Source organism: Myxocyprinus asiaticus, chromosome 32 (genome assembly GCF_019703515.2).
Source record: "Myxocyprinus asiaticus isolate MX2 ecotype Aquarium Trade chromosome 32, UBuf_Myxa_2, whole genome shotgun sequence".
Taxonomy (NCBI): domain Eukaryota; kingdom Metazoa; phylum Chordata; class Actinopteri; order Cypriniformes; family Catostomidae; genus Myxocyprinus; species Myxocyprinus asiaticus.
In genome coordinates, this window is record NC_059375.1 from 41,532,108 (window position 1) to 41,559,912 (window position 27,805).

General features: G+C 37.3%; 1 protein-coding gene across 1 annotated transcript in view; it reads right to left on the reverse strand.

Moving 5' to 3' along the window:
• The window catches only part of LOC127423608 (PH and SEC7 domain-containing protein 1-like), a 76,165-nt gene that overhangs the window by 23,450 nt on the left and 24,910 nt on the right, over nucleotides 1–27,805 (reverse strand). The window contains exons 7-12 of the mRNA XM_051668061.1: nucleotides 17,794–17,837; nucleotides 8,691–8,863; nucleotides 8,132–8,202; nucleotides 7,140–7,297; nucleotides 6,315–6,459; nucleotides 5,778–5,921 (exon numbers count right to left, since the gene is read on the reverse strand). Of these exons, the coding sequence (XP_051524021.1) occupies nucleotides 5,778–5,921; nucleotides 6,315–6,459; nucleotides 7,140–7,297; nucleotides 8,132–8,202; nucleotides 8,691–8,863; nucleotides 17,794–17,837 (735 nt within the window). The remainder of the gene's footprint in view (nucleotides 1–5,777; nucleotides 5,922–6,314; nucleotides 6,460–7,139; nucleotides 7,298–8,131; nucleotides 8,203–8,690; nucleotides 8,864–17,793; nucleotides 17,838–27,805) is intronic.

Consider the following 27,805-nt stretch of genomic DNA (forward strand, 5'->3'; position numbering starts at 1 on the left):
CTATGTTTACTGTATCGTTAGAAAAATCACCTTTTTAATCAGTATTTTTGTCGTTTTCCAGTAAAAATGCCTGAACATTTTTAAAACAAGTTACATTTTCTTGGTAAACAAAATTGTGTAAGATATTAATACGTGTTTTCAGAGAATATAATGTGAATTAAGTTTATTTTTTATCACCTGTATACTGTATACGGAGCTCATTTAAGGACAGTGAGGGAATTTATTTTCTGAAATAGTTCTGTGTTCCTTCGCAATCCACTACGAAACTTAACCATGGTTTTACCACAGTAACCATATTGGTTTTACCACAGTAACCATATCTGAACCATGATATTTGTAGTAAAACTATGGTAACCTCAACATTCACCATGGTTTTACCACAGTAACCATATTTAAACCATGATATTTGTAGTACAGCTATGGTAACCTCAACATTTACCATGGTTTTACCACAGTAACCATATTTGAACCATGATATTTGTAGTACAGCTATGGTAACCTCAACATTTACCATGGTTTTACCACAGTAACCATATTTGAACCATGATATTTGTAGTAAAACTATGGTAACCTCAACATTTACCATGGTTTTACCACAGTAACCATATCTGAACCATGATATTTGTAGTAAAACTATGGTAACCTCAACATTCACCATGGTTTTACCACAGTAACCATATTTGAACCATGATATTTGTAGTAAAACTATGGTAACCTCAACATTTACCATGGTTTTACCACAGTAACCATATTTGAACCATGATATTTGTAGTAAAACTATAGTAACCTCAACATTTGCCATGGTTTTACCACAGTAACCATATTTGAACCATTTGTAGTAAACTCATAGTAATAATACAGGAAAACCAGAGCTACTGTATTAAAATTCATAACCATTTTGAAAAAAACCTTTTACTATATAAACATGCTCTTACAAAAATGAACCATGGTTGCACTATAGTTAATCTGCATTAACCATGTAACTATTTTTTCTGGTGGGACCATAGTGTTAGTAAAATTAACCATGTCCCCCCACCCCCAGAATGACTGATTTTTATAACCACAGTTTAGGTTTTCCTCTATTATTACTATGGTTTTACCACAAATGTCATGGTTAAAATATGGTTATTGTAGTAAAACAATGGTACATTTTGTGGATACTATGATTTTACTAGAAATACCATAGTTCATCTACGGCTACTGTAGTAAAACGATGGTTAATTTTCATCAGGGATGGATAAAGCTAGAGTGAGGGAATGCAAAATGTTTTGTGAAATATTTCAGAAAATAAATTCACTTCTTGTCCTCTAAGGGGCTCCGTAGTTGTTGTTTTTTTCTTCTTGTTTTAAGTATAATTCTAATAACATTTTGAAAGGTTTATGTTTAAAAACAAGAACAAGAAAAAACTTATTTGCCAGTGGGCAAAAATGTACTCTATATTTTATGCAATTTTGCTTCTCAAGTAAATATTTGTTGTTTTAAGTATCTTTAGATATTTTTACTGGAAAACAAGACCAAAATACTCCTTAAGAAATAGATTATTTGCAGTGTTCAGTGCAAGAGAAGTTTTAGGGCAAAACAGGGTTTTGCAAAGCAAATGGATCGATTGTAAGGTTATTAGGTAACTATGATGTCCATGTGCATTATTTTAAAAGAACGAATCATGAGGAATTTACTAGTTCTGATAGTTCTGAAGACTTTATCTGTTTGTGTACTGGTCCAAAACACCACATGAAAACAGAGGCCCATAAGACAGATAACAAGCATTGTGTTTTTCTGCATAAAATACACAGATCTTATATGGATGCATTGTGTTTTATATCACATTACCCTTTAGATATTGCTAGAAGTGACATTTTTTAGTACTTTGGAGCAAAATTACCAAAGGTATGGTAAAACAAACAAACAAACAAACAAACAAACAAACAAAAACATGCTGTTTCTGTCTATGAAAGGCAAAAAACCATTTGACAATAACATGTTTTAGAGATTCAAAGATGTTTAGGCCCAGATTTGAAGTGCCTTAGAAGTGTGCGATGATATGGCTTCCAAACGATGGATGGCACATGTTCTGCATTTTTTATTTGACGACATCCCCTGCTCCTCAGCGGAATACCAAAAACATTCTCCCAACACCGACTCTTTAGAACCTTGTATTGTGACATCACCCACTCATCAGCCAATCACAGAGTCACAGAGCACTTCCTGACGGCACACAGAGCAGGAGGACGCACACCTCACGTCCGCTCCAGTACAGCAAACTTCCTGTCCGCTACGGGGGTGACTCATTTACGAACGGCCTGACGGTAACTGTGTCTCTGGCCCTGACCGCGCGAGCAGCCGTTACCGGAAGCGTCTTGGGCGTCGGCAGCGGCGCTCTGGCTCAGCCCGTCTCGGGTGCTGCAGGTCAAACTGCTGTCTTGTAAGGTGGGACTGGACTGAGCTCTCTGTAACGCGCCCTCCTCTAGGAGCATGGCTTCAAACACAGACAGGTCATCGTTGACACAACGCTGTTTCGCCCGCAGCAGCATGCTGTACGTCTCGTAGCGTGTTTTCTGAGAAGTTGAAGGATGGACAAGGTTTTATCAGGGATGTGTCATTGGTAAAAAAAAAACTTTTGGCACTTTCATGTCCCAGGGGTTGATTTTTATGAAAACAAAACAATTTCACCATTTTTCTTTTTGTAATGTAAATGTCATATTAAAACTGATTCAGAAACTTTTTACTAGGCCTTTATCAATTATTTTTGGCATTTTTTTTAAATGCTTTTTATGTACAGATTTGACTATTTTTGCCTTGTCCCAGACCCAGACCTTCAATCTTAAACTATGAATGTACATTATAAAAATACAAATTATTACGTTTAATTTTTCAATCATTACATCATCTAAACAAATTATTTCTATAAAAAAAAAAAAAAAAAAAAAATACAAATACAAAATGTCCCGCAGTTGTGGCGAAATTTCCACCACATCAAAAATTTTGCTCCTAATAAAGTTTTTTTTCGGCCAAAAGTTTGGAATAATGTAAGATTTTGCTGTTTCGGAAGGACATTGGTACTTTAATTCACCAAAGTGGCATTCAACTGATCACAAAGTATAGTCAGGACATTACTGATGTAAAAAACAGCACCATCACTATTTGAAAAAAGTCATTTTTGATCAAATCTAGACAGCAGCCATCACTCCAACACCTTATCCTTGAGTAATCATGCTAAATTGATCATTTGGTTCTAGAAAATCACTTGCCATTATATCAAACACAGTTGAAAGATATTTGGTTCATTAAATGAAGCTTAACATTGTCTTTGTGTTTGTTTTTGAGTTGCCACAGTATGCAATAGACTGGCATGTCTTAAGGTCAATATTAGGTCAAAAATGGCAAAAAAGAAACAGCTTTCTGTAGAAACTCATCAGTCAATCATTGTTTTGAGGAATGAAGGCTATACAATGCTTGAAATTGCCAAAAAACTGAAGATTTCATCAAAGGTGTACACTACAGTCTTCAAAGACAAAGGACAACTGACTCTAACAAGGACAGAAAGAGATGTGGAAGACCAGATGTACAACTAAACAAGAGGATAAGTACATCAGAGTCTCTAGTTTGAGAAATAGACGCCTCACATGTCCTCAGCTGACAGCTTCATTGAATTCTACCCGCTCAACACCAGTTTCATGTACAACAGTAAAGAGAAGACTCAGGCGTGCAGGCCTTATGGGAAGAATTGCAAAGAAAAAGCCACTTTTGAAACAGAAAAACAAAAAGAAAAGGTTCAAGTGGGCAAAGAAACACAGACATTGCACAACAGATAATTGGAAAAGAGTGTTCTGGATCTTAACCCCATTGAGCTTTTGTGGGATCAGCTAGACTGTAAGGTGCGTGAGAAGTGTCCGACAAGACAGTCACATCTATGGCAAGTGCTACAGGAAGTGTGGGGTGAAATGTCACCTGAGTATCTGTACAAACTGACAGCTAGAATGACAAGGATCTGCAAAGATGTCATTGCTGCACATGGAGGATTTTTTGATGAGAACTCTTTGAAGTAGTTTAAGAAGATCTGAACATTTATTTCAAATTGTAATAGTAATTTTTCACATTATTAATGCCCTGACTATACATTGTGATCAGCTGAATGCCACTTTGGTGAATAAAAGTACCAATTTCTTTCCATAAGAGCAAAATTTGTACATTATTCCAAACTTTTGGCCACCAGTGTATGTACTTGCACATAACAGAATAAGAATAAGAAAACAAAATGGTTAAAACCCATAGTATAAAACAGTAATAAAAAACAAATAAGGATATAAGAAAATTAATTCAAAGAGGCCAAACCCAAAAGAGTGGGATGCTATCATACCACTCTTCCTATTTCTGCAAATCATACATTACTATTTTTTTTGTGTGTGTGTGTATTTTTTAATGTATACTGTGCATAGTATGGATATTTTCTTTATGCATGAAATACTTGGATGACCAACTACATTTGTCAAAATTTGTAGTATACAACAGAGCACAAACCAAAGTCCCCAACTTGACCTTCTATTTCCAGAGTGAGGAATGAACTGGAAGTAATATCGACCATGATTTTTTCCATCTTTCTTGACTAATTTTTTGATTGGACTGCCAAGAATTAAGACATTTTTACACAAATATATCAAGGTTTCACACACTTTTTGACTAATGAATTTCAATGACGTAATTAATAATTACCAGATAAAGATTTTTTGAAATAATTTTTATCGAGACTGCATTCACAAAGCACAATTTCTAGCTGTTGAGCATAACCAAGGTAGTTTTTATTTTCTATAAAACTTTCAAAATTTTTGCAATTTTACTAAATTCTGTGACTTTTCCAGATCTGGAAATCACAATTTTCAAACTCCCTAATAATGTAGGTCCAAGTCTTCCATGACTATGAGAAACTTCATTATCATTATATTCGAGATGAAACTGAAAGTCTCTTACTGAATTACACATGAGGTCATATGTCAACAATGTAGCACACTATTGTGTGAAACCTTATATAGCATATTGCATCTGTTTCACATGCTATATAAAAATGTGTCCAAGTTAATGTGTAAATTGGTGATATTTTAGTGCATTTCTATCTTTATACTGTGGAAGGCTTTGTTTGTAAAATGTTTATAAAGCATTATTATTGGGGGTCTGGGTAGCTCAGCGAGTATTGACGCTGACTACCACACCTGGAGTCATGAGTTGGAATCCAGGGTGTGCTCAGTGACTCCAGTCAGGTCTCCTTAGCAACCAAATTGGCCCAGTTGCTAGGGAGGATAGAGTCACATGAGGTAACCTCCTCGTGGTCGCGATTAGTGGTTCTCGCTCTCAATGGGGCGCGTGGTAAGTTGTGTGTGGATCACGGAGAGTAGCATGAGCCTCCACATGCTGTGAGTCTCCGCGGTGTCATGCACAACGAGTCACGTGATAAGATGCACGGATTGACGGTCTCAGAAGCGGAGGCAACTGAGACTTGTCCTCCACCACCCGGATTGAGGTGAGTAACCGTGCCACCACGAGTACCTAGTAAGCAGTGGGAACTGGGCATTCCAAATTGGGGGGGAAAAGGGGATAAAATAAAAAATATAAAAAATAAAGCATTATTATTTTTACATATTGTTTTGTTTTCTTTCCTAAGAAGGAAATAATTGCATTTTGACAGGAAAAGAAATGTGATTAATTTCAATTCTAAATTTGAATCGACTGACAGCACTAAAAATAATATGCATAAGCAGTATTATAGTAAATATTTATCATCATACCTCAAACTCTAGATATTCCTCTCTCAGTCGGTATTCCTCAAGTTCACGACCTTTTACCTTTCGGTCGGGTGGATAAGAGCGCAGTTGAGTGAGTTCAGTGGAGATGGAACGGAATCGAGCTTCATGAGCATGTACCTGCTCCCCCTACACAAATACACGCACTTTATAATTTATGGTTTATAAACACTTGTTCGTGCAATATGCGTATGACTCATATGTGTCACATACGACATATGGTGCTTGCTTAAGCAAAGATCACTATTACCACTGCCAAACTTAAAATTTGACATGAAGTATTAAACTTAAGCATGCAACTCGCCCCAAACCAATTGTAATACGTTAGATGTTTAGTCTAAAATAGTCTAAAAAAGTCATATCTAGGGACCAGAATATCATTAAAATCATCATCTGGCAAACCCAAAATGATGCACTAAAAAACACCCTATTAACCCCATTGCAACACCTTAGCAACGCGGGGGCGAGTTACGCACAAGCAAACGCCACTCGCATTTTACTGTAAAGAAAATAAAGTTTGACCTGTGACAGCTTGGAGGCGGAGCCTGGCAGCAGCGGTCGACTGAATTTCTTCTGTGAGCCAATGGCAGCAGGGAGGGGCGGGGCTGAAAACATGGCTGACACCGTGTTGATGCGTGTAATCCAAGACTGCATTTGTTCAGCATTCCTAAACAAACAAACTAAATCATTAAACAGCCTTTTAATACAAGTTAAATAAAAACAGTGAAGCATCAGGTCTTGTCGACTGAGAATGTGTATAAAGTTCAAAAACACACACACACTCATACACACAAAAGTGGATTTCCAGCACAAGCAATGAGAGCTGAAACTGGGACAAACTTCAACTAGAGCAGTGTGAGTTCTCCAGAGGGACTGGAATATGTGTGAACACACACACACGCACACGCACGCACACGCACGCACACGCACGCACACGCACGCACACGCACACACACGCACACACGCACACACACACACACACACACACACACACACACACACACACACACACACACACACACACACACACAGAAACATGGCAGACAGGACAGCATGAGTGTTTTGTATACAGTATACAAGTCTGTAAGGATATGAAGGTGAGTGAATAATGACAGAATTTTCATTTTGGGTGAACTATTCCTTGGCACAATGGTGATGGTGATTTAGTAATTGGAACTATTACTAAATGGCACAAGGCGATGGTGCATGGATGGTCTCTTTAAAAGTTTGAACCTACGAGGTTTTTGTTATCAGCCCAGATGTTTAAACCCAAGTCTATATCACCCCATAAAGACCTGGTGCATGATTTTTTTTTTTTTACTTTTCACTTTTATTTTGTGAACTTACGGGGCCTGAAAGAGGTAGACTCTCCAGTCTGCTGTCCGGAGGTAGAACACATTTGGTCGTTTGCTGTAGTCTGTGGCTCGGATTGCCAGAGAATGATGAATGGACACGGCATTCTTCAGATCCTCATCAGATAACTGTTTATCTGGCCGATACTCACCCTGAAAAACAATTAATTAACTAATCAATACAATCATCACAGACGACCTTCTAGGCAACGCTTACAGCTGAAGTTACAGATTTATTGATCATATTGTCACTTTTCTCATTAAATATATCATCAAATTATGCAGATGTGGGCATTATTTATATATATATATATATATATATATATATAAGAAAGACATTACTAAAATCAGCTGATGTAAGCTTTTAGCTCATATGTTCAAAAAGAAAGAAAGAAAAGAATAAAGAAAGAAAAACAAATGAGAGAAAAGAAAGAAAAAGTATAGTGAAAAGAAACAATGAATGAAAGAGTAAGAAAGAAAAAATAAGAGAAAAGGATAAAGCAAGAAAGAAAAAGAAACAGAAAAGAAAATAAATAAATGAAATAAAGGAAGAACGAACAAAAGAACAAGGAACGAAAAGGCAAAAAAGGAAGCAAGAAACGAAGGAAAGAATAAACAAGAGAAATAAAAGAAAGATAAAAGCAAGCAAGAACAAATAAGAAAGAAAAGAAATAAAGAACAAGAATAGAGAAGAAGGAATGAACGGATGAAGTAAAAACTAAAAAAGAAAAAACTAAAGAGAAAGAAGGATAAAGCAAGCAAGAATGAAAAGAAAAAGAAAAAAGAAAGATTTAAATGAAAGAGAAATAAAATGAATGGACAAATGAAAAACTAAAAAGAAAGTGAAGCAAAAAAGAATGACAAAGAAAAATGAGAAAAGATAAAGAAAGCAAGGAGGAAACAAAGAAAAGGCAAAGCAAGCAAGAAAGAAAAGGAAGCAAAAAAGAAAGAAAGAAAGAAAGAAAGAAAGAAAGAAAGAAAGCTCACCTTCTGCAGGTAAAGGATGAGTCCCTTAAGCACAGCATAAAACGTTTTCCACCCTCTTTTCCCACGAGGTGCTGCATCAAAAACAAAACAAAAACACAAAACACCACCAGTAACAAAACTGTAAATGGTCCTTTCTTAAGCAGTAAAATGTATCCTATATCAATAATTGAGTGTACACTAAACAGTTTTTGATTTAAACACACTGTACCGGCATTTGTATGAAGTTTACAAACATATATTATTATAAATTAGTATAGGGTACAATAACATAAATAGTATTATTATATATATTTTAACCATTTTAAGCACAGTAAATACATAAATTACGCAGTCCAAATATCTGTTAGCACCTAAAGCAAATAGTCACTAATTATTATTTTTTTAAGCAGTGAAACGAAAGTAAATAAAACTTCCCTTAATATGAAAAAAACGCTTCTACAATTTAATTTCTATATATGATGACTCATCATAACTGTTATGACCCAGAAATGTCTTTTCTAGACCGCAGATGTGCTGATGTACTGTAAAATATTAATGTTGGAGGGACATGAACACCCACTTCTCTTTCCATCACAGTCGGCATGAACCTTCCGCACCAGGAAGCCGGTTTTGTACAGCAGCGCGCCAGACGGCGAGACTAACCCACTGCCCAACCCCTTCACACCTCTGGAGTTTGGCTCTGTCCGATGCTCACCCAACTCTGAGAACGACTTGCGCAACTCCTCTTCATCACTGATGGAGGAATTATGAAATAAAGTATTAAACAAACGTTCACAAATGAGAAAGGTGACAAAAAATGTCAAAACTTGTGTCTTTGATCACACTATGTAACGCAATTTTTGTTCCTGGGTAGTAAGTGTTATTTCCTATTTGCTTATGCCTCAAAAGTATAGAAAATGGCTATTATTCCCCACAAACTTTGCTTTTGTGACCAGGACAGTGATATTTTGAAATGTACCTAATTCCAATGAGAAAACGGGTGAATTTGTGTCTTTTTGTTCACATAAAGTCAGAAAAAACAACATATGAATCCAAAATCCTTCTTTATCTGTGGTCCGACGAAGACACCGGCTTTGACCTCTGCCTCAGACAGCTTAGGGAAGAAGTCTTGACGGTACTTGAAGGCTGCCGACTCCTTATCTAGAGCTCTGACATGTTGTTTCATAAGGCCCAATTTGATGTGCAGTGGTGGCATCAGCACCTTCCGGGGGTCCACCAGTGACTCCCACTTGACGTTGTTCCTCCCCACAGAACACTTGGTCCGCTGTGGCCAGTCCCGCCTGTGGTAGTGCGCCTTGGTGTCCCTGCTGTCCCAAAGGCAAAGATAGCAGGGAAACTTAGTAAAACCGCCTTGGAGACCCATCAGGAATGCCACCATTTTGAAGTCTCCTATGACCTCCCAGCCATACTCATCATACTTCAAGGCGTCCAGCAAGGTCTTGATGCTGTTGTAATCCTCTTTGAGGTGCACCGAGTGAGCCAGGGGAAGAGACGGGTACTTGTTACCATTATGGACCAGCACAGTTTTGAATATTACTTTAGTATAAATGCATGTTAACTTGGATTCATATGTTGTTTTTTTCTGACTTTATGTGAACGAAAAGATACAAATTTCCCATTTTCTCATTGGAAATAGGTACATTTCAAAATATCACTGTCATGGCCACAAAAGCAAAGTTTGTGGGGAATAATAGCCATTTTCTATACTTTTGAGGCATAAGCAAATAGGAAATAACACTTACTACCCAGGAATAAAAAATAAATAAAATAAAATATTGTGTTACACAGTGTCATCTGTTATGATATTACACAATGGACTGGCTGGAATGATTAAAGTACTTGCAAAGAGATCAATGTATTGAAATAATTAAAGAATTGTCAATAAAGAATCTGGGACTTGATGGCGAGTTCTGATACAGGCCCTTTTACGGACTGTGATATTTTGGGCCTGTCTGCTGCCTAGAGCGAATAAGTCTTCTTTTTTTTTTTTTTTTTTTCTCTCTTTCTTTCTCTCCACCGATCTAAAAACCCCCAGAGTGAGGCAGACGGTATCGACTGAGAGAGTGTGGAAGTAAAGTGCTGCTCCCAGCGGGTTCCTCGCTCAAATCTGCTACCAGCGGTCTGATGCTCACTGCAACCACGATTCACCACAGAAGCAACTTGAGCTTAGATGCCAAATTATTACTGTATACCAGTGCAATCTTACTGCAGGGTTAATAAAAGGGTATTTAAGGTGTTATGTTATGAACAATTGAGTGGGTGAATCACTAAGGTTGAACTGAATGCGATGTCTGCGTTGCTTAAGCGCCTGATTCACTGAAATAATTATGCAGATCAGGCAATGGTGCACACGTACCAGCAAGCTCTGTGCTGAATGCAATTTGCATCTCTTTAACATGCCAAAAGTGTATTTGACCACACCCTGCGCATCTGGATATATGCCAGATTATAAGACTCTTCTCCATAGTTTGTTTATTATCTGATAAATTATTGCATGCCATGATTGATAGAAAATGCAAACAATTATATCTTTCATGCAAAATTCAGATTACCGTCTGCTTTCCTCGGGCGGTAATAGCATGATGTTAACTGCGCCAAGCAAATAGCAGAGTTTTTTGAATAAAACACAATCCAAAATTAACCTAGTTTGCATAGAAATAAGGTGTGTCAGCACGGAAATGAATGCCAATGACTTACTTTAATTCAAATACTTAGAAGCATTATTTCAGGCTTCACGCTGTTCTCCACGGCATCCACGCTCAACTCACCACGCGCCCCACTGAGAACGAACCACATTATAGTGACCACGAGGAGGTTACCCCATGTGACTCTACCCTCCCTAGCAACCGGGCCAATTTGGTTGCTTAGGAGACCTGGCTGGAGTCACTCAGCACACCCTGGATTTGAACTTGTGACTCCAGGGGTGGTAGTCAGCATCTTTACTCACTGAGCTACCCAGGCCCCAACATATAGAAAGCTACAAATAATATATTTTCTGCCTCATTCTATGAAGAGAATCCACATCCAATCAGAAAATTACATCATTGTGGACACTCTGTGGGGTTTTGAAGTTTGGAGCAGCAGAAAGAGTTAACCTTGTGTAAATTGTCATGTGAACATATAGCTTTATGCCAAGCTAATATGCTATTTGTTGCCTTTACATGCATCTGTTACCAGACACGATTGTATGATGAATTATTTGACAAAAAATGCATGTTAAAGCATAACTTTTAGAGCAAAGGTATACTGCAAAAATATTATATATATATATATATATATATATATATATATATATATATATATATATATATATAAATCCTTAAAACAAGATAAACAATTATGACACAATCACACAAGCATAGAAAGTGTGTGTTGCTAAACTATTTTTCCATTTTTCAGAATTTTGAGGCCACTCCAAAGGAAGGCAAACTCTGTTTGATTCAATGTGTTTGAATTTGAAGAAGTTCTCAGTTCAAGGAACCACTGTTACTGATGACAAGTTTAATAACCACTTTGTTTATAACTGTCTCAATAGAAAAAACTATTACAGCATATACTTTACAATGGATGGATACTGTATTTATGAGGTCAACTGGAATCTGGTTTGGCCTCTTACCCATAAATGTATTGACAAATAAAATTAGAGAGATTTCTTTTAAAATATTACACAAATGCTATCCCTGTAATAGTATGCTTTCTAAGTATATTAACAAAATTAAGGGGAAAAAACAACAACTTTTTGACAAAGATAAGATGATGAATAATTTGTTTTGGGGGTAAATGTGTTTGAGTAAATAGCCTCAGAAAAAAATTGTATCTGACATTTGTATTAATATTTTTTATATTTTTATAATAATAAAAAAGAAAGAAAAATCAGAAATTCATATACATGTATTGTCCAAGTTTTCATTTATAAGTGTACATTTTTAGGCAAGAATGCACTCCTCGCACTCTATTTGTTTGGTATTTTAATTCTTATGTTACATCTTAATGTACATTAAGATTGCATTAATAACAAAAAATCCCCCAAACAAATAAATAAAAAATAGTTAGTAGGAAAACTGATTTGCCCAACATTAGGTAAGTAACATTACAGTAACTGACCAGACAGCTACCTAGCTGGCTATATCAAACATAGATCAAATCTTTTTAATATCTAGCTCTTTACAATTTACAAGAACATTGTTCCGTTACTATGTACATGTGTTTATATATGTTTTAACATATTTGATTGAATAACGTTGATTATTTCCCCCCAAATAATGTCAAAGTTCAAACTATATCTTAAACTTACCAGGTTACATTGTAAACTGTTCACAATTAAGCATATGTCAGAGATAAGATCTCAATTTCGCTGAACAGTAGATAGTATCTACTTTTGCATGTATATTACCTCATCAGATCTTTGAAACACTGATGGTTTGTTGAAACCTGCAGAGTGACAACAGTCCCACCTACTGGCTGGAACAGCTGACGTGGAGCTGAATGAACGCAAGTGATAATCTACCACAGCCAGCAGCCATTGCTTTTCAATATGGACAGATAGACTACTGACAAACAAAGTCGAAGTCATTTAACATTTTTTAAATGTATGTCTGATCAGGGGCTTGGGACAATACATCAGGGGCAAATCAATGGGCTATTCTCTGCTTCTGACGACAAAATCTAAACAGGCATGCGCACAACACCTGCGCACATTGGATAAGCCGGTAAGAACACCGGTTAAGGCATGCAACTTAAAATTGCGGTGATGGACATAAATCTACCTGTGTCAATCAGCCGTTTATGACCTTACACCGATAAAGGAAAACTGTTTAAGACCTTTACATGACCACACACGTTGTTGGCTTACTAAGCATAATCGGTCTAAGAGCGTGCATGTAAACACGCTCAGCAAAAAGGCGGCTTTTCACCCAAATCCAGATTTAATAAAATTAAGTCCCACCCTACATTTTTTCGGAAATACATCAGATTACAGAAGTAAAATGGGTTGTAAACTGCTTTTCACATTGACTTTAACATGACCACTCACATTGATAAACGACAGTATGCAGAGGCAAGCCAGTCCTAACAGAGGTCGTTTGCATAGGCAAAGTACAGTAGATACAAAACAGCCTATTTAATTGTCAGGGTCAAAGAGAGGGTGGACCATGGCCATAAACAACTTTATAACTACTATTTTTGGTGCAAGACTACTACACTGTAAGTGGACTTAGAAAAAGGAACATTATAATTTGTGCACTCTCATGTTTTAATAAGCTCGGTTTTATGAGGTCTCTCACTGCCCAAGACTGAAAAAAGTGTAATATCTCTTGTGAACGCACACATTTATTATCTGAGGCAGGTTAAAAGACTCCTTTTTGAAAGACATTTCCAGAGAAAGGAGAGTCGCTCATCATACTGCTGTCCAGTCCTCGTGATATTACTCTAGGGAGAGCAGCTATCCAGAGTCCCTGCCAGAAACCAGCCAGGATATCATGAGCTATAGCGCCTCAAAAAGTTCAAAATGCCTTCAACTGGCTTTTATTTCACCTTTACCAACTTCTTCCATCAATTACAACTCCAGGAACAACACACAAGAACAGATTCTTCCCCAAAGAACACAAACTGTAAGAACTCTAAATTAGCTCTAAGTTTTTCTTATTCAGTGTCTGTCCAATGTCAACAACTGTAAACCTCATACTGAATCTCACATTACAATTAAAAAAAATAAATAAATATTCTGATACAGCATCTGTCAGACAAGATTGGTCATCTTGTGATAGGGTGTTTAACAAATGGCATTTTTGCACCCTTGAAGGGCACTTCGCGAAGAGGACGCCACTCGAAAGGTCGTTCCAAACAAAAGAAAGAAAGTTCATTTTTTTCATAAAGGGCCCTTTCAGAAGACTTTTAGTGAAGTCTACATTTAAACTTTAATGCCACGTTCCCTTCAGAGTGCCCTCATCAAGAGCTCTGTCTTTCATAGTGAGTAGGGCATAGGGATGATCACTTTCGATTGGAATTGCCCATAATCTCTAACATTATAACACAGTGAGAACACTGATTATGAAACGAAATGAAAAAAATGGTGTGCTGCTTTAAAATGGGTGAAACACATTGGTCAATCACTCATATCGAGCATGGGCGCAAAACTTCTAGCCTGTTGCCTGGTAACTGTCAGCACAAAAGTGAGAGTGTGAGAGAGAGAGAGAGAGAGAGAGAGAGAGAGAGAAGGACTGCTGGAAACAAAATAAATGCAGTCTTGAGAATACATTTAGCCATGGCCATTACGACAGGACCGATGGTGCTCCCGAGACGCTAGCAGCCTGTCGTGATTTTATGAAACACTGAGAGACTAATGACACTCAACACTCGCCCAACTACTCCACACACACACCGTACGGGACAAGATGAAAAGATCCGTACCTGAGATGAAAGAGAAGGAAAATGTAGACAAAAAAAAGTAGTAGTAGTATGACCTAGAGAGATAGCTAAAAAATATATCTCTAAATATCTCTCAAACATTTATGTACTTGCGCTGAAATTCTTGCATAAACAACAGCTTAAAGTTGGTTTTCTGGCTTTAGCTGGTCTCTTGGGCCAGGTCAGCCTGGTCTATAGCTGGTTTAGAGGGGTTTAGGGCACATTCCATTAGGGGACATGGTCATGGTAGGACTCTGGCTTGTCAGTTTGGCTAAACCAGCTGAACACCAGCTTAGCCAGGCTTGGTGACCATCTTAAACAAGCTAAGACCATTGAGCCAGCTTAGGCTGGTTTAAACCTTTTTTCTTTTTTTTTTTTTTTATAGCTTTAAGGAACTCTTAAAATGGTGATTTTTTTTTTTTTTTTAATTAAAAGGAACTATCAAAATCTAAATCACCAATATAACAATATTCAATAAACAGCTATATTTACTTACACATTCTAAAACATTTTATAACACATCTCCCTGGAATACTCTATTCTGACTGCTCAATCACACCATCTAAATCGTGGTCTGATATTTCTGAATAATGACCGCAGATCCGGGAATAAACTGTTCTTTCACCCGGGTATTGCGAGTCATCTTTCCTAGTTCTCGTATGACTCTGCAATTTCTTCAAGCAAGCTAATTAAATAATTTAGACACAAATCAAAAATGAATGTCCATTTATTTATTTATTTAGCAAGTAGTCGTGTAATAAGCTGGATAATGAGCAGTCAGGCAGTCATTTTTGCAATATAACCACCAACAAAACTCTGATGCAAACCGAAGGTGGAATTCAGCTGTTTCTAGAGACACCACACTCTCTTCTCACATAATAATGATTTCAATGCAAATCAATATTTCATGTCCATTCATTTATTTATTTGGCAAGTGGTCATGTAATAAGCTGGATAATGAGCAGTCAGACAGTCATTTTTGCACATGATAACGATTTCAATGCAAATCAATAATTAATGTCCATTTATTTATCTATTTGGCAAGTAGTCATGTAATAAGCTGGATAATGAGCAGTCAGATGGTCATTTTTGCAATATAACCACCAACAAACCTCCAATGCAAACCAAAGGTGGAATTCAACAGTTTCTGGAGACTCTGCACTCTATTTCTTCTTACATAATAAAATTTTCAATGCAAATCAATAATTCATGTCCATTTATTTATTTATTTGGCAAGTAGTCATGTAATAAGCTGGAGAATGAGCAGTCAGATGGTCAAGGCATGCAACTTAAAATTGTGGTAATGGGCAAAAACCTATCCGTGTCGATTAGTTCATTCTAAAGTCGTTTATGACCTCCCACCGATAAAGGAAAGCTGTTCAGTGCATTTACATGACCACAAAGGTTGTCGGCTTATTAAACAGAATCGGTGTAATAAAGTGCATCCAATGAATGAATAACTTAATTTTGGTCTGTTCTTCACAAAACTATCGTATGGCTTCAGAAGACTTGAAATATAAGGCACAGAACTTATTTCACATCAGCCTGATAAAAGTTTTGCAAAATGACTTAGCATGGTTCATTACACATATTGTGGCAGTTACGAGGTGAAATATCCACTGTGTGGCACTAAAAGTGAGTTAAATTTTCTCCCAAACAGATGAGGTTAAGGTTAATGCTCTATCGAGTTTTAAATCAACCTAATCGCACAATCTGATCATGCTTGAATGACTTTTAAATGTAGTTGATTATGCAAATGATAAATTAGGTCATGCACAATAGTAAAAGTTCTTAGATGTCATAAGATAGCATTGAGTAAGGAAAGAGCAATAAGTAAGTATTTATGAGCTGATAATCTGCCTTTTTACTCGTAATCTGTGTGAAAGTGAATAAAAGTCATTGTTGTTGTTGTGCCTCTAGTATTCATTTCACCAGGAAACTGCCATGATAGGTCCATCGAGCCATGTAAAAATAATTTGACAAAAAATGACGTGATTCTATGGCACCAGGTTGAATGCACTTTAAATGCAAAGTCATACAGATTACTTCTGGTACCTTTATGGTGCTTTTTTGACCTTTTTGAGGAGCCCCTAGTCAATGTATGCTTTCACTGAATTGTAAACAGAAGCTTGTACATTCTCCTTTTGTGTTTCACAGAATAAAGAAAGTCACACAGTTTTGGAACAAGAGGAGGGCGAGTAAAAGATGACAGAATTTTAGATGAACTATTACTTTGTTAGAAGGCGAGTGGACTGGCATTTCACTCCTTTTTCGATCACTAGGGACAAATGTGTCTATTTTAAGATCTGTAAGTTCACCTTTACTCGAGATGCAAACGTGACCCTTTACAGAGCATTCTGGTGTATGCATGGACACATGTATGAGTGTTGTAGGTTAGCTGTGTGTGTGAGAGAGAGGGGGTGAATTCATATTGGCAGAATGGAGACGAGCGGTAACTATGCAGCGGTATCCATGGAGCCGTCACCATAGCAACGGTGCTCAGAAAGCCAGGGTCTTTAATTGGTGAGTGTGAATGTAGAGACAGAAAAGCCATTTGTGACGCACTATTGTTTCAAGAAAACACTGCACACATACGCAGCTCAAAATACCAAAATCCATAGACTTTCTACTAGATGCCACTATTTAGGACTATTTAGCGTTTTGTTTTGAGTGATGACATCACTCAAAATAGCCAAAATATCATAGCTACTACAGATATTAGGCATCAATATTAACAGTGCTCATACTTAGATTGGAGATTTGAACAAATCTTGAGTATTAAAACCTTGGTCTTTTTTTTTTTTCTTTTCTGTAAGGGATATCAGAAAAATAAAATTAGTCCATGATTTGAATAGAGTTTGATTTGTTTCGATTAATCTTTTATGGAGTTATTCCATGTCAAAATTCCCCGGCTGCAATTTTTGATTTAGTTCATACTTTTCCTGAAGATAAACATAAATATTGATGAAAGCCAAAATATTAAATGCCAAACAGATTTATAGTTACTGAGTAAACCAAAATTATATTTTCACCTATGATTTTGGAGCAAAAATTATTATTATTATTTTTTTTTCCATTTTTGGACTCACACCATTGGCATATAATGCAACAAGAGGTGCTGAAGTCAACTGATTTTAGTAACAGACCTTCCGATCTCTGTGCTAAATTAAAAATAATGATACTGCCACCTTTCAAAGGTCATTTTTTCGACCTGTAGTTTTGCTCCAAAATCATAGATGAGGTAAAAACACACTTACATTGTCCACTGCAGCTTTTCATTTTTTATAGAGTTGTACAGCGCCTGTAAAAAAGAAAGAGCAGTCAGTTACACACATACGTAAGCTGTAAATTACTGTGTGTGTGTGTGTGTGTTGGTGTCAGAGGGTGATGTCGTCCAGGTTGCATCATATATCATCCTAATCAGTCCCTGACTTACTAATGACACAAACCCCAAAATAAACATCCCATTCGATCAGTCACCATATTTGCACAAATAAATGCCATTTTTGGGTGTAGAACTGAGTAATCAATACCAATACAGTGTCAACTTAATCAATACCAGAGAAGCAATAACTTAACTCTACAATGAAAATGCCGAACCTAAACAAAGAATAGATTCTTTTAGCATTTGTAAATGCTATTCTATTCTATTCTCTCTTATTTAATTCTATTTTCGTTTTTATTCTAGTTTTATATTCTATACTTTATCTTTTTACTATTTTTTTAGTTCTATTTTTATTTAAGCATGATTTTCTGTAAAGCTGTTTTGAAACAATGTGCATTGTGACATAAGTGCAAAAAACATATTGCATTTATTTTCTTTTGAATAACGGCTTAATAACACAAAACCTTTACAGAAGGCTGTTAGCTAATGTGTGTCTGGCATCCTGCTGCACATTAGCACGTAATTGACACATCATCACTGTAAACGAGGTGGCTGCGAGTACTACGGCTGTAAAGCTTCAGCGTCACAGACGCATGCTGTGGTAATGTAGCAGATCAGTGTACCATGCTGACTGACCTGCAGAATGAAATATAGCCATTATATTCAGTGACAGCATGTGCATGATTGACAGGTGTTGATAGGGGTCGGAAACAACAGTTAGAGATACTTTCACATGGTCACCTGACCCAATACCCCTTTGACAAGTCTGGTGTTTGTGTGTGTGTGTTAGCATCTCTAATATGGATGATTACTTCTGCATGTCCTTTCATGTGGAAATGACAAAAATGACGCCTCAGCATTAAAAGCTAATAATCTAAACATATATTAGAATTCAGAGAGCAAATGTATTCTTTCAACAAAACAAACGGCATCTCCCAATGCATGTTAAATTCAAACACAAATTCTGCAACAAATATAACTGACCCTCTGTTGACTTGCTCCCTTCATAATTCATAAACACAAATACACAGAATCAAGAGAGAATATTGTAAGTCTTCCTAAAGACCCCATGAAACCAAAATGTGTGTTTAGTGGTTTTAAGTCCATGCCTATTAACTGTATGCTAGAGTACTCATAAAAGTTGTCAAAATAAACTTTTAGCAGGAATACACATTTAAAATTTAAAGTAGTCTTGGTTCCGGAAGTATTTTTCCCATTCATTTTCTCCATAGGGATTTAATAAAATCCTCCATAAAAGAATGCTAAAGCCATGACCCAAACACACCAGCTCCGAGGTGAGTCACAACATTACAAACTTTGATTTGAACAAAAAATCATTTTGAAAATCGGACAAAAAGACGAAGGTACAAGACTGCGTACTTAACGTTTTTATTAAGGGAATAACCTACAATCCTATGAAGCATTGCGAAAGACGTAATTGAAATTAAAAACATTGGAAAAATTTAAAACTATTTCAAGTTGTTGATTTGAAGTACAAGAACTAGTAGGGATGCACAATTAATCAAAATAAAATCCAAATTGCGATATGACCTTGTGCGATTATTAAATCTGCTCACCTCAAAGTTTATTTGCGCTGCTCTGTCCAGTCTATATTAAGTTAGAGAATTTTTACAGTGTTTTCACAGTGGTTCTGTGCTTCACAGCTGCATCTCATTAGAGTAGCAGAAGTGCTCAGAGTTTGGTTTCGTTTGCTTACATGCGCTAAGCGCTTTATTTACGCTAAACTGCCACGTCCTGTGTGAAGCGGTTTTTATTTTCATCTGCGCATTTCAGTCTCTGCCAGGCACAGGTATCATAATAATAATACAAGAACAAAACACTGAGCAGAAAGCTTACATATAACCAGTTTTGGCAGAGCTGCTGATAAAAAGTTAAATGATCAGAATCGGACGATTAAATGAAAAGAAATTTGGAGATCGGTATTGGATGTTAAAATCCTGATTGGAGCATCCCTAATATTCAAGTTAACTGGGTTTCAAAAACTAATGATGATGGTAGGATGGCTGAGACCCTATAACAAAATGGACAAACAACAGGTAGATGGTGGATGGGTACAATTTGAATATGAAGTTTTGAAAGTTTTGAATATCAAGAAGTTTATGTATTTATTTGTTTGTGGGTGAATTTTAAAAAAAAAAGTCTCAGTTTGGTTCTTTTTAAGAGGACTCAAGTGTGAAAACCCCAGCAGCATTTAATCAGTTGAAAATGTGAAAAACATAAAAAATAAAATAAAAATTTGTCTATCATAATCGCATTTCAAATCGCAATATTTTTCAAAATAATCGCAATATGACTTTGTCAGCCCTAGAAACTAGTGATGGACTAATGTATCGGCCAGGCCAATTAATCGGCCGATATTGGCCATTTTGCGATTATTGGCATTGGCCGATAACCGTATTCGCTTGACCGATTAACAGAAGTGTGAACATTCCCATGTGTCAGTTCCAAAATTAACCAGAAGATTTGTCAATGGATAGTCAACACTTTCTGTTTCCAAGTTTTCGTCTTTTCAAATTCATGCAAATTTGAGTAAATATTGAAGGAAATAAGTGTTTGTTTCACTTTACAAATTTTGTGTACATCTGATTTGCTGTTGTTAACTTGTATTATGTTTATTGGCATTTATATCGGCCACTGGCCATTTTCGGCCATTGAAAAACCAATATCGGTTGACCACTAATTGAAACAATATATTTTAATTTCACTCAAAAATATTTAGATATATTCAAATATATCACTAGTTTAAGAGTGTAGGGAGACGGACTCGATTGCGCCATTTGCAGCGCGTCATAGAAGTGGGCAGTCTCTGCAGAGCTCTTTTGCTGTGGTTTGTTTGCCACGATTCTCTGATTCTCTGTGGATCTATAGTGTAAGTTCTTCACTATGAATCCCAGTATTAAATACGCTTTTTAAAAAATGACGTTGAAATAAAGCAGGCTGGTGGCTTCAACAGAAGCATATACCATTGATTAACAACCTTGAAACTCACGGTAGGTCTGTCTTGAAAGGTTTATAAGTTATTGTTAAAAATCAATTAGTCTATGGAGAAAACTAATGGGATTTTTACTAACGCAACCTTCTTTATATATATATATATATATATATATATATATAAAGGCCCTTAGATATGTCCCACCTAACTTCCTGTTTCAAAAGAAAACATGTCAACACAAGAAAGAAAACTTTGCTTGTAGATGTAATGTAGAATTTGGTCAGATCGCCAGTTGGAGAAAAACGTTTGCATGGTCCATCCATGCCATTTATTTCGCCTCTGGGTCAGCTGACATGCACAGATGACATGGTGAGTGGGGCAAGACAGGTGAACAGATGAGTGGTGTGAAACAGCATACCCTCTTTCTCTTGCGAGCTTGTGGATGGTTCTGTCCATCTTGAGTTTTCCCTAGGAAGTCAGGGAATGCCAGGGGTTTAAGAGATCGGGATCGTGGCGTTCGTGGGTAACGGAACGGATCCATCATGCGGAAATCTCGACCGTAACGGACGGAGCAGAGAGAGCGTGAGCGTAACCGTCCAGCAGAGTGTAGACTGTTCACTCCAATCATATTTGACACCAGAAAAAACCGTAGTGCACAACGAGAAAAGACTGACTCCAGTTCGGTGAGTTTCGGCCAAGATTTCAGGTGAGTTTTATCTTTATCTTTACGTGAAATGAGTTCTATCCAATCTTTCTCATGAAAAGTTCAATAAAAATGCAAGAAAATATCTCAAGGAATTCAAAGTGAAAAACAGATCTGTAAAAACCCAATCCGTCTTCCTCTACAAAGGGATTAGGTAAATCCAAAGACCTGTTGACTGCCACAAAAAATGAAAACCAACAAAATCCAGCTTCCGAATGGAGAAATATGATCCAATCCACTGCTTTGATAGATTCTTGAGGATAATAAGCATTAAGGTCTATTTTTCTGGTCCAAAAGTCCTGCAAAAATCTGCCATCTCGCTGATCTTGTACTTCAACTAAAATGTTCAACCAAACGTGATAATTGGCACGAGACTCGTAATAAGTCGTAATAATATCTAAATATATATTTCAACTATGATGATGATGAGTTACGAAAGCAGTATGACACATATTCTGCAATAATTTACCAACAAAACAGGAAGGCGTTGACCATCTATATGACATTCACAAGTTAATAACCACAATCGAGTTTCAACTTTAGCTTACGGTCGTTATATTTACACGGCCGTCTGTGAGATCCTGCTTGGGGGAACATGAAAATAAACCCACTGATGCTAGAGAACCAAATTAATAGTGTGCTTGAGTAAAATGAAGATTATAGAGTTCCTATAACTCAACTAGTAGTTTTGATTGACGTATAATGACAAAATATATACCTTGAATGCACTCAAAGTCACTTTGGATAACGGTACCTGCCAAATGCATGAACGTAAACGCTACGGTGATGCAAATATCTACGATACTTCCCTAGAGAGCTCTGAACACATGTAGCAATCGCTCACACCAGCTAAACACCATCGGGCCAACTTCTAAAAGCTACAAACCGCCCATGCAACCAGCAAGCGGCCAGACGCGTAAACACACACACAGAGCGATGCCACAGATGGCAAGTAACGCTTTCAGAAGTGTGAAAGAACAGCCAGGAACCGACAGATGGAATGAGGCAAACGGAGACAGAGAAAACATGAAACACACTCTCACGCACTCACAAAACACACCCTGGCAGTAAGCAGGGATGGTCAGCTTGCTAGTCTTTCTAATGACATACAGGAGTCTCCACGCCTCCACAAGGTCTAAATGAAGATCCAAATTGAGCCAGGACCAACAAAAAACAACCAAATATGAAGACAGACAGACTTCAAATAAATTGTGTGCCTGTTGCTTCTAAGATAAAGATGGATTCTGAGCTTTTTAGATTGGTATTGTTCTTTGCCAACCAAGAGAGAGATCAAACTCCATTTTTAAAAGCACATCTCTCCTTTTTGCATCCGTTTACCCATTTATCCATCCAGAAATATCCGAGTGATGTTTGGACTGCTTTTTAAGACAGTATCTTATCCAAGTCCTCTTAGTTTGCAGCAGAGTCACATGTACGCATCCACGCACGATCTGAAAATGATCACTGCTTTGCTTGTGTCGTCTTTACCGTCTGGCTTCAGTTTTATCTCTCAGCCTTCGCAAATGGAAAGTGTCTGAATCTCTGAGACTCAACGGAGGATGCAAGCTCTCTCCTCCCCCTTCTCTCTCTCTCAGGTTCCAGGCAGCCAATCACAGCAATCCAGCTCTCTCAAACACACACACACACACACACACACACACACACATCCTCACTCTCTCGGCTTGATTTACTTTGAATGCTGATTAACATTCAGCACTTGTTTCTTAGAGGTGGAACACAGAAAGATGGAACTACAGGAGGTATAAAACACATAATAAAACTAGAAGTGTAACTGCCGAACAGTCTGTAAAAATAAATGAGCTGGTGATGGGAATGAGATGAGACAATGAGACATATAGGGGTGAATATTCTGAAAGCAACTTGTCCCTTAACCATAAACCCTAAAATACACAATGTTTATAGTATAAACGCAGTATATCCACAAGACATATACATTACACGTGTTAACAAGATTTTAGTGTGAAAAAAATGGCTTACTAACCTTTTTAGTGTAAAGCTAAATCCAGTATTACAACTTTGTTGTCACTGTAATCTGGTAAATGTAGCAACACCTGATTTTATCACACTAAAATCATGTTAACATGTATAATGTTTACATTTTGTGGATATGCTTTTGAAACGGATGGACATTGTAAGTGTCTCACTGTAATCATGAATTCTGCTAGTTTTTAAATAAAACAGGGTCTAGTCAAAAATATTTTTGTCATTATCAACCTTATGGCATAAATGTCTGTCGAGCTAAACTTGTATTGAACCTGGAACATGTTTTTGCATTGTGACTATATATATTTTTTTTAATAAAAATCCCCAAATTTTCAATACTGTAATGCATCCAGACATTTTACTTTGGAATTATGCTTTGAAAATGTACAAAGAGGAACAAAAGCTTTCTTACTTTTCTCACAATAAATCATTTCCATCGAACATGGATTGGATCTGTTGAACACACGACAGTCCAACATTTTTAGGAGAGCCACAATGAAAGATAAATAGAAGATAAATAAAGAAAAAATAATTAAAAATGATATCATTATGATTAATATTGTAACCGGTCCTGCTCAACCCGCTCCGAATGGTATTCAAACCGGCGTCTCCAGCATGGGAGGTGGGCGGGCTAAGGAGGAGGCTAAAGGCTACAGCCTCTAGCATCAGTCGCTAGTGCGCCTCTTGTGACCAAGGAAGTGAGGTTTACACATACCGCACAGCTATCACATACCAGCTGACTCCCGTTACACTCACCCCCCTAAACCTCACTCCCATCCGGGTCACGGCACCACTGTAACTGGTCCTGCTCAACCCCATGTGAACAGGATTCGAACCGGTGTCTCTGGTGTGGGAGGCAGGCGCACTCACAAGGCTACTGAATAGGATTGAACATTACAAATGAATACTATGCAAATGCTGGGCAATTCCACAGTTTTGTCATCCACATCATGGAAAAATAAAAAGTTAAATTCTGTATAATAGTATAATGGATAATCCCATCCAGACCGCTAGAGGGTGCCGCTTGCTCACACAGAGCAGACTGACGTGCTGATTTAAGGTTAGTAATCACACAAGGCCATATTGCGATTTCAATCTTAATTCAATCAATCATGCAGCATTAATGGATATCATACTGATATCTCAGAAGTCAAAGTATGCTGGTTTCAAAGCGTTTTGAATTCAGTAACTGTACATACCCCTACCTTGAACATATATTACACATGTACACACACCATTCTGTGTTACATGTCCTATTTTTTGTACATCTATTTATACTCTAACCTTGTTTTATATTCTGTGTCTCACTGTAATGTTCTGTGTGCACTTGCTTGTTTCTCCTAACACAAAATAATAATAATAAAAACAAATATCATCACACTTGGCAATAAAGCTCATTCTTTTATTCATTCTTCATTCTGAATGGGTTTCCTCATCAGCTAGCCCAGTGGTTCCCAACCCTGTTCCTGGAGGCCCCCCCCAACACTGCACATTTTGTATATCTCCCTTTTCTAACACACCCAGTTCAGGTCTTGGAGTCTCCACTAACATTGAATCAGGTGTGTTTGATTAGGGAGATTTCCAAAATGTGTAGTGTTGGGGGGCCTCCAGGAACAGGGTTGGGAACCACTGATCTAGCCTATAGGTAATTGCCGCTTTCACAACTGTCACGTTTGTTTATGCTGTTTTTCCCGCATTAACATGAGAACGAGAAAGAATAAAAATAATTAAATATGACATGTTCTTAAAAGTGCCAGCCCTTCTACATATTGTGGTTATTAATATTTCTGGATTGTGAATTTGAACACAGAATTTGTACAAAATGTGTTACTAATTAGTTATAAATAAACCATCGGTTTTTCATATCAGTGTTTTCTTGCTTATAACCGATATGCTGATGCTTTTAATTTGGTCAATAATTGACAGATAAATATTGGCAGCCGATACATCAGTGCATCCCTAATTAAAAGACTCAAATTCTACCATTATGTATAAATACTATACAATTTAAATAAGATACAATTTGAATGGAAAATGTGCTTGATTATAATGAAAATACGATAGTTTAACCTTTTACTGACAGAACAGTCTCCTGAACTGAGATCAGTCGTTTTAAATAAAATTAAATGATGCATTGCATATAGCGAAGCCAAAATAGAAATCCACGCATGTGGACGCGTGGTCGAACGAGGTTAATCTATTTTACTGCAGTATGAATAATTTATGAAAAATATTCAAAAAGCAACTGTGTGAAGCAGATTAACATGAGTGAATCACTAGAATTAATGAGTGTTAATTATATACTATATGTACAGATTTTGCACTTATGGAAAGAAATTGGAACTTTTATTCTCCAAAGTGGCATTCAACTGATCACAATGCATAGTTAGGACATTAATAATGTGAAAAATTACTATTAAAATGTTCAGAACTTCTTAAACTACTTCAAAGAGTTCTCATCAAAAAATCGTCCACGTGCAGCAATGACAGCTTTGCAGATCCTTGACATTCTAGCTGTCAGTTTGTCCAGATACTCAGGTGACATTTCACCCCACACTTCCTGTAGCACTTGCCATAGATGTGGCTGTCTTGTCGGCACTTCTCACACACCTTACAGTCTAGCTGATCCCACAAAAGCTCAATGGGGTTAAGATCCATAACACTCGTTTCCAATTATCTGTTGTGCAATGTCTGTGTTTCTTTGCCCACTCTAAACGTTTCTTTTTGTTTTTCTGTTTCAAAAGTGGCTTTTTCTTTGCAATTCTTCCCATAAGGCCTGCACCCCTGAGTCTTCTCTTTACTGTTGTACATGAAACTGGTGTTGAGCGGGTAGAATTCAATGAAGCTGTCAGCTGAGGACATGTGAGGCGTCTATTTCTCAAACTAGAGACTCTGATGTACTTATCCTCTTGTTTAGTTGTACATCTGGTCTTCCACATCTCTTTCTGTCCTTGTTAGAGCCAGTTGTCCTTTGTCTTTGAAGACTGTAGTGTATACCTTTGTATGAAATCTTCAGTTTTTTGGCAATTTCAAGCATTATATAGCCTTCATTCCTCAAAACAGTGATTGACTGATGAGTTTCTAGAGACAGCTGTTTCTTTTTTGCCATTTTTGACCTAATATTGACCTTAAGACATGCCAGTCTATTACATACTGTGGCAACTCCACAACAATGTTAAGCTTCATTTAACAAACCAAATATCTTTCAACTGTGTTTGATATAATGGCAAGTGATTTTCTTGTACCAAATGATCAATTTAGCATGATTACTCAAGGATAAGGTGTTGGAGTGATGGCTGCTGTCTAGATTTGATCAAAAATGACTTTTTTCAAATAGTGATGGTGCTGTTTTTTACATCAGTAATGTCCTGACTATACTTTATGATCAGCTGAATGCCACTTTGGTGAATTAAAGTACCAATGTCCTTTCAAAACAGCAAAATCTGTACATTATTCCAAACTTTTGGCCGCCAGTGTGTGTATATATATTCATATATATACACTATATTGCCAAAAGTATTCACTCACCCATCCAAATAATTGAATTCAGGTGTTCCAATCACTTCCATGGCCACAGGTGTATAAAATGAAGCACCTAGGCATGCAGACTGCTTCTACAAACATTTGTGAAAGAATGGGCCGCTCTCAGGAGCTCAGTGAATTCCAGCGTGGTACTGTGATAGGATGCCACCTGTGCAACAAGTCCAGTCGTGAAATTTCCTCGCTACTAAATATTCCACAGTCAACTGTCAGTGGTATTATAACAAAGTGGAAGCGATTGGGAATGACAGCAACTCAGCCACAAAGTGGTAGGCCACGTAAAATGACAGAGCGGGGTCAGCAGATGCTGAGGCGCATAGTGCGCAGAGGTCGGCAACTTTCTGCAGAGTCAATCGCTACAGACCTCCAAAGTTCATGTGGCCTTCAGATTAGCTCAAGAACAGTGCATAGAGAGCTTCATGGAATGGATTTCCATGGCAGAGCAGCTGCATCCAAGCCATACATTACCAAGTGCAATGCAAAGCGTCGGATGCAGTGGTGTAAAGCACGCCGCCACTGGACTCTAGAGCAGTGGAGACGCGTTCTCTGGAGTGACGAATCACGCTTCTCCATCTGGCAATCTGATGGATGAGTCTGGGTTTGGCGGTTGCCAGGAGAACAGTACTTGTCTGACTGCATTGTGCCAACTGTGAAGTTTGGTGGAGGGGGGATTATGGTGTGGGG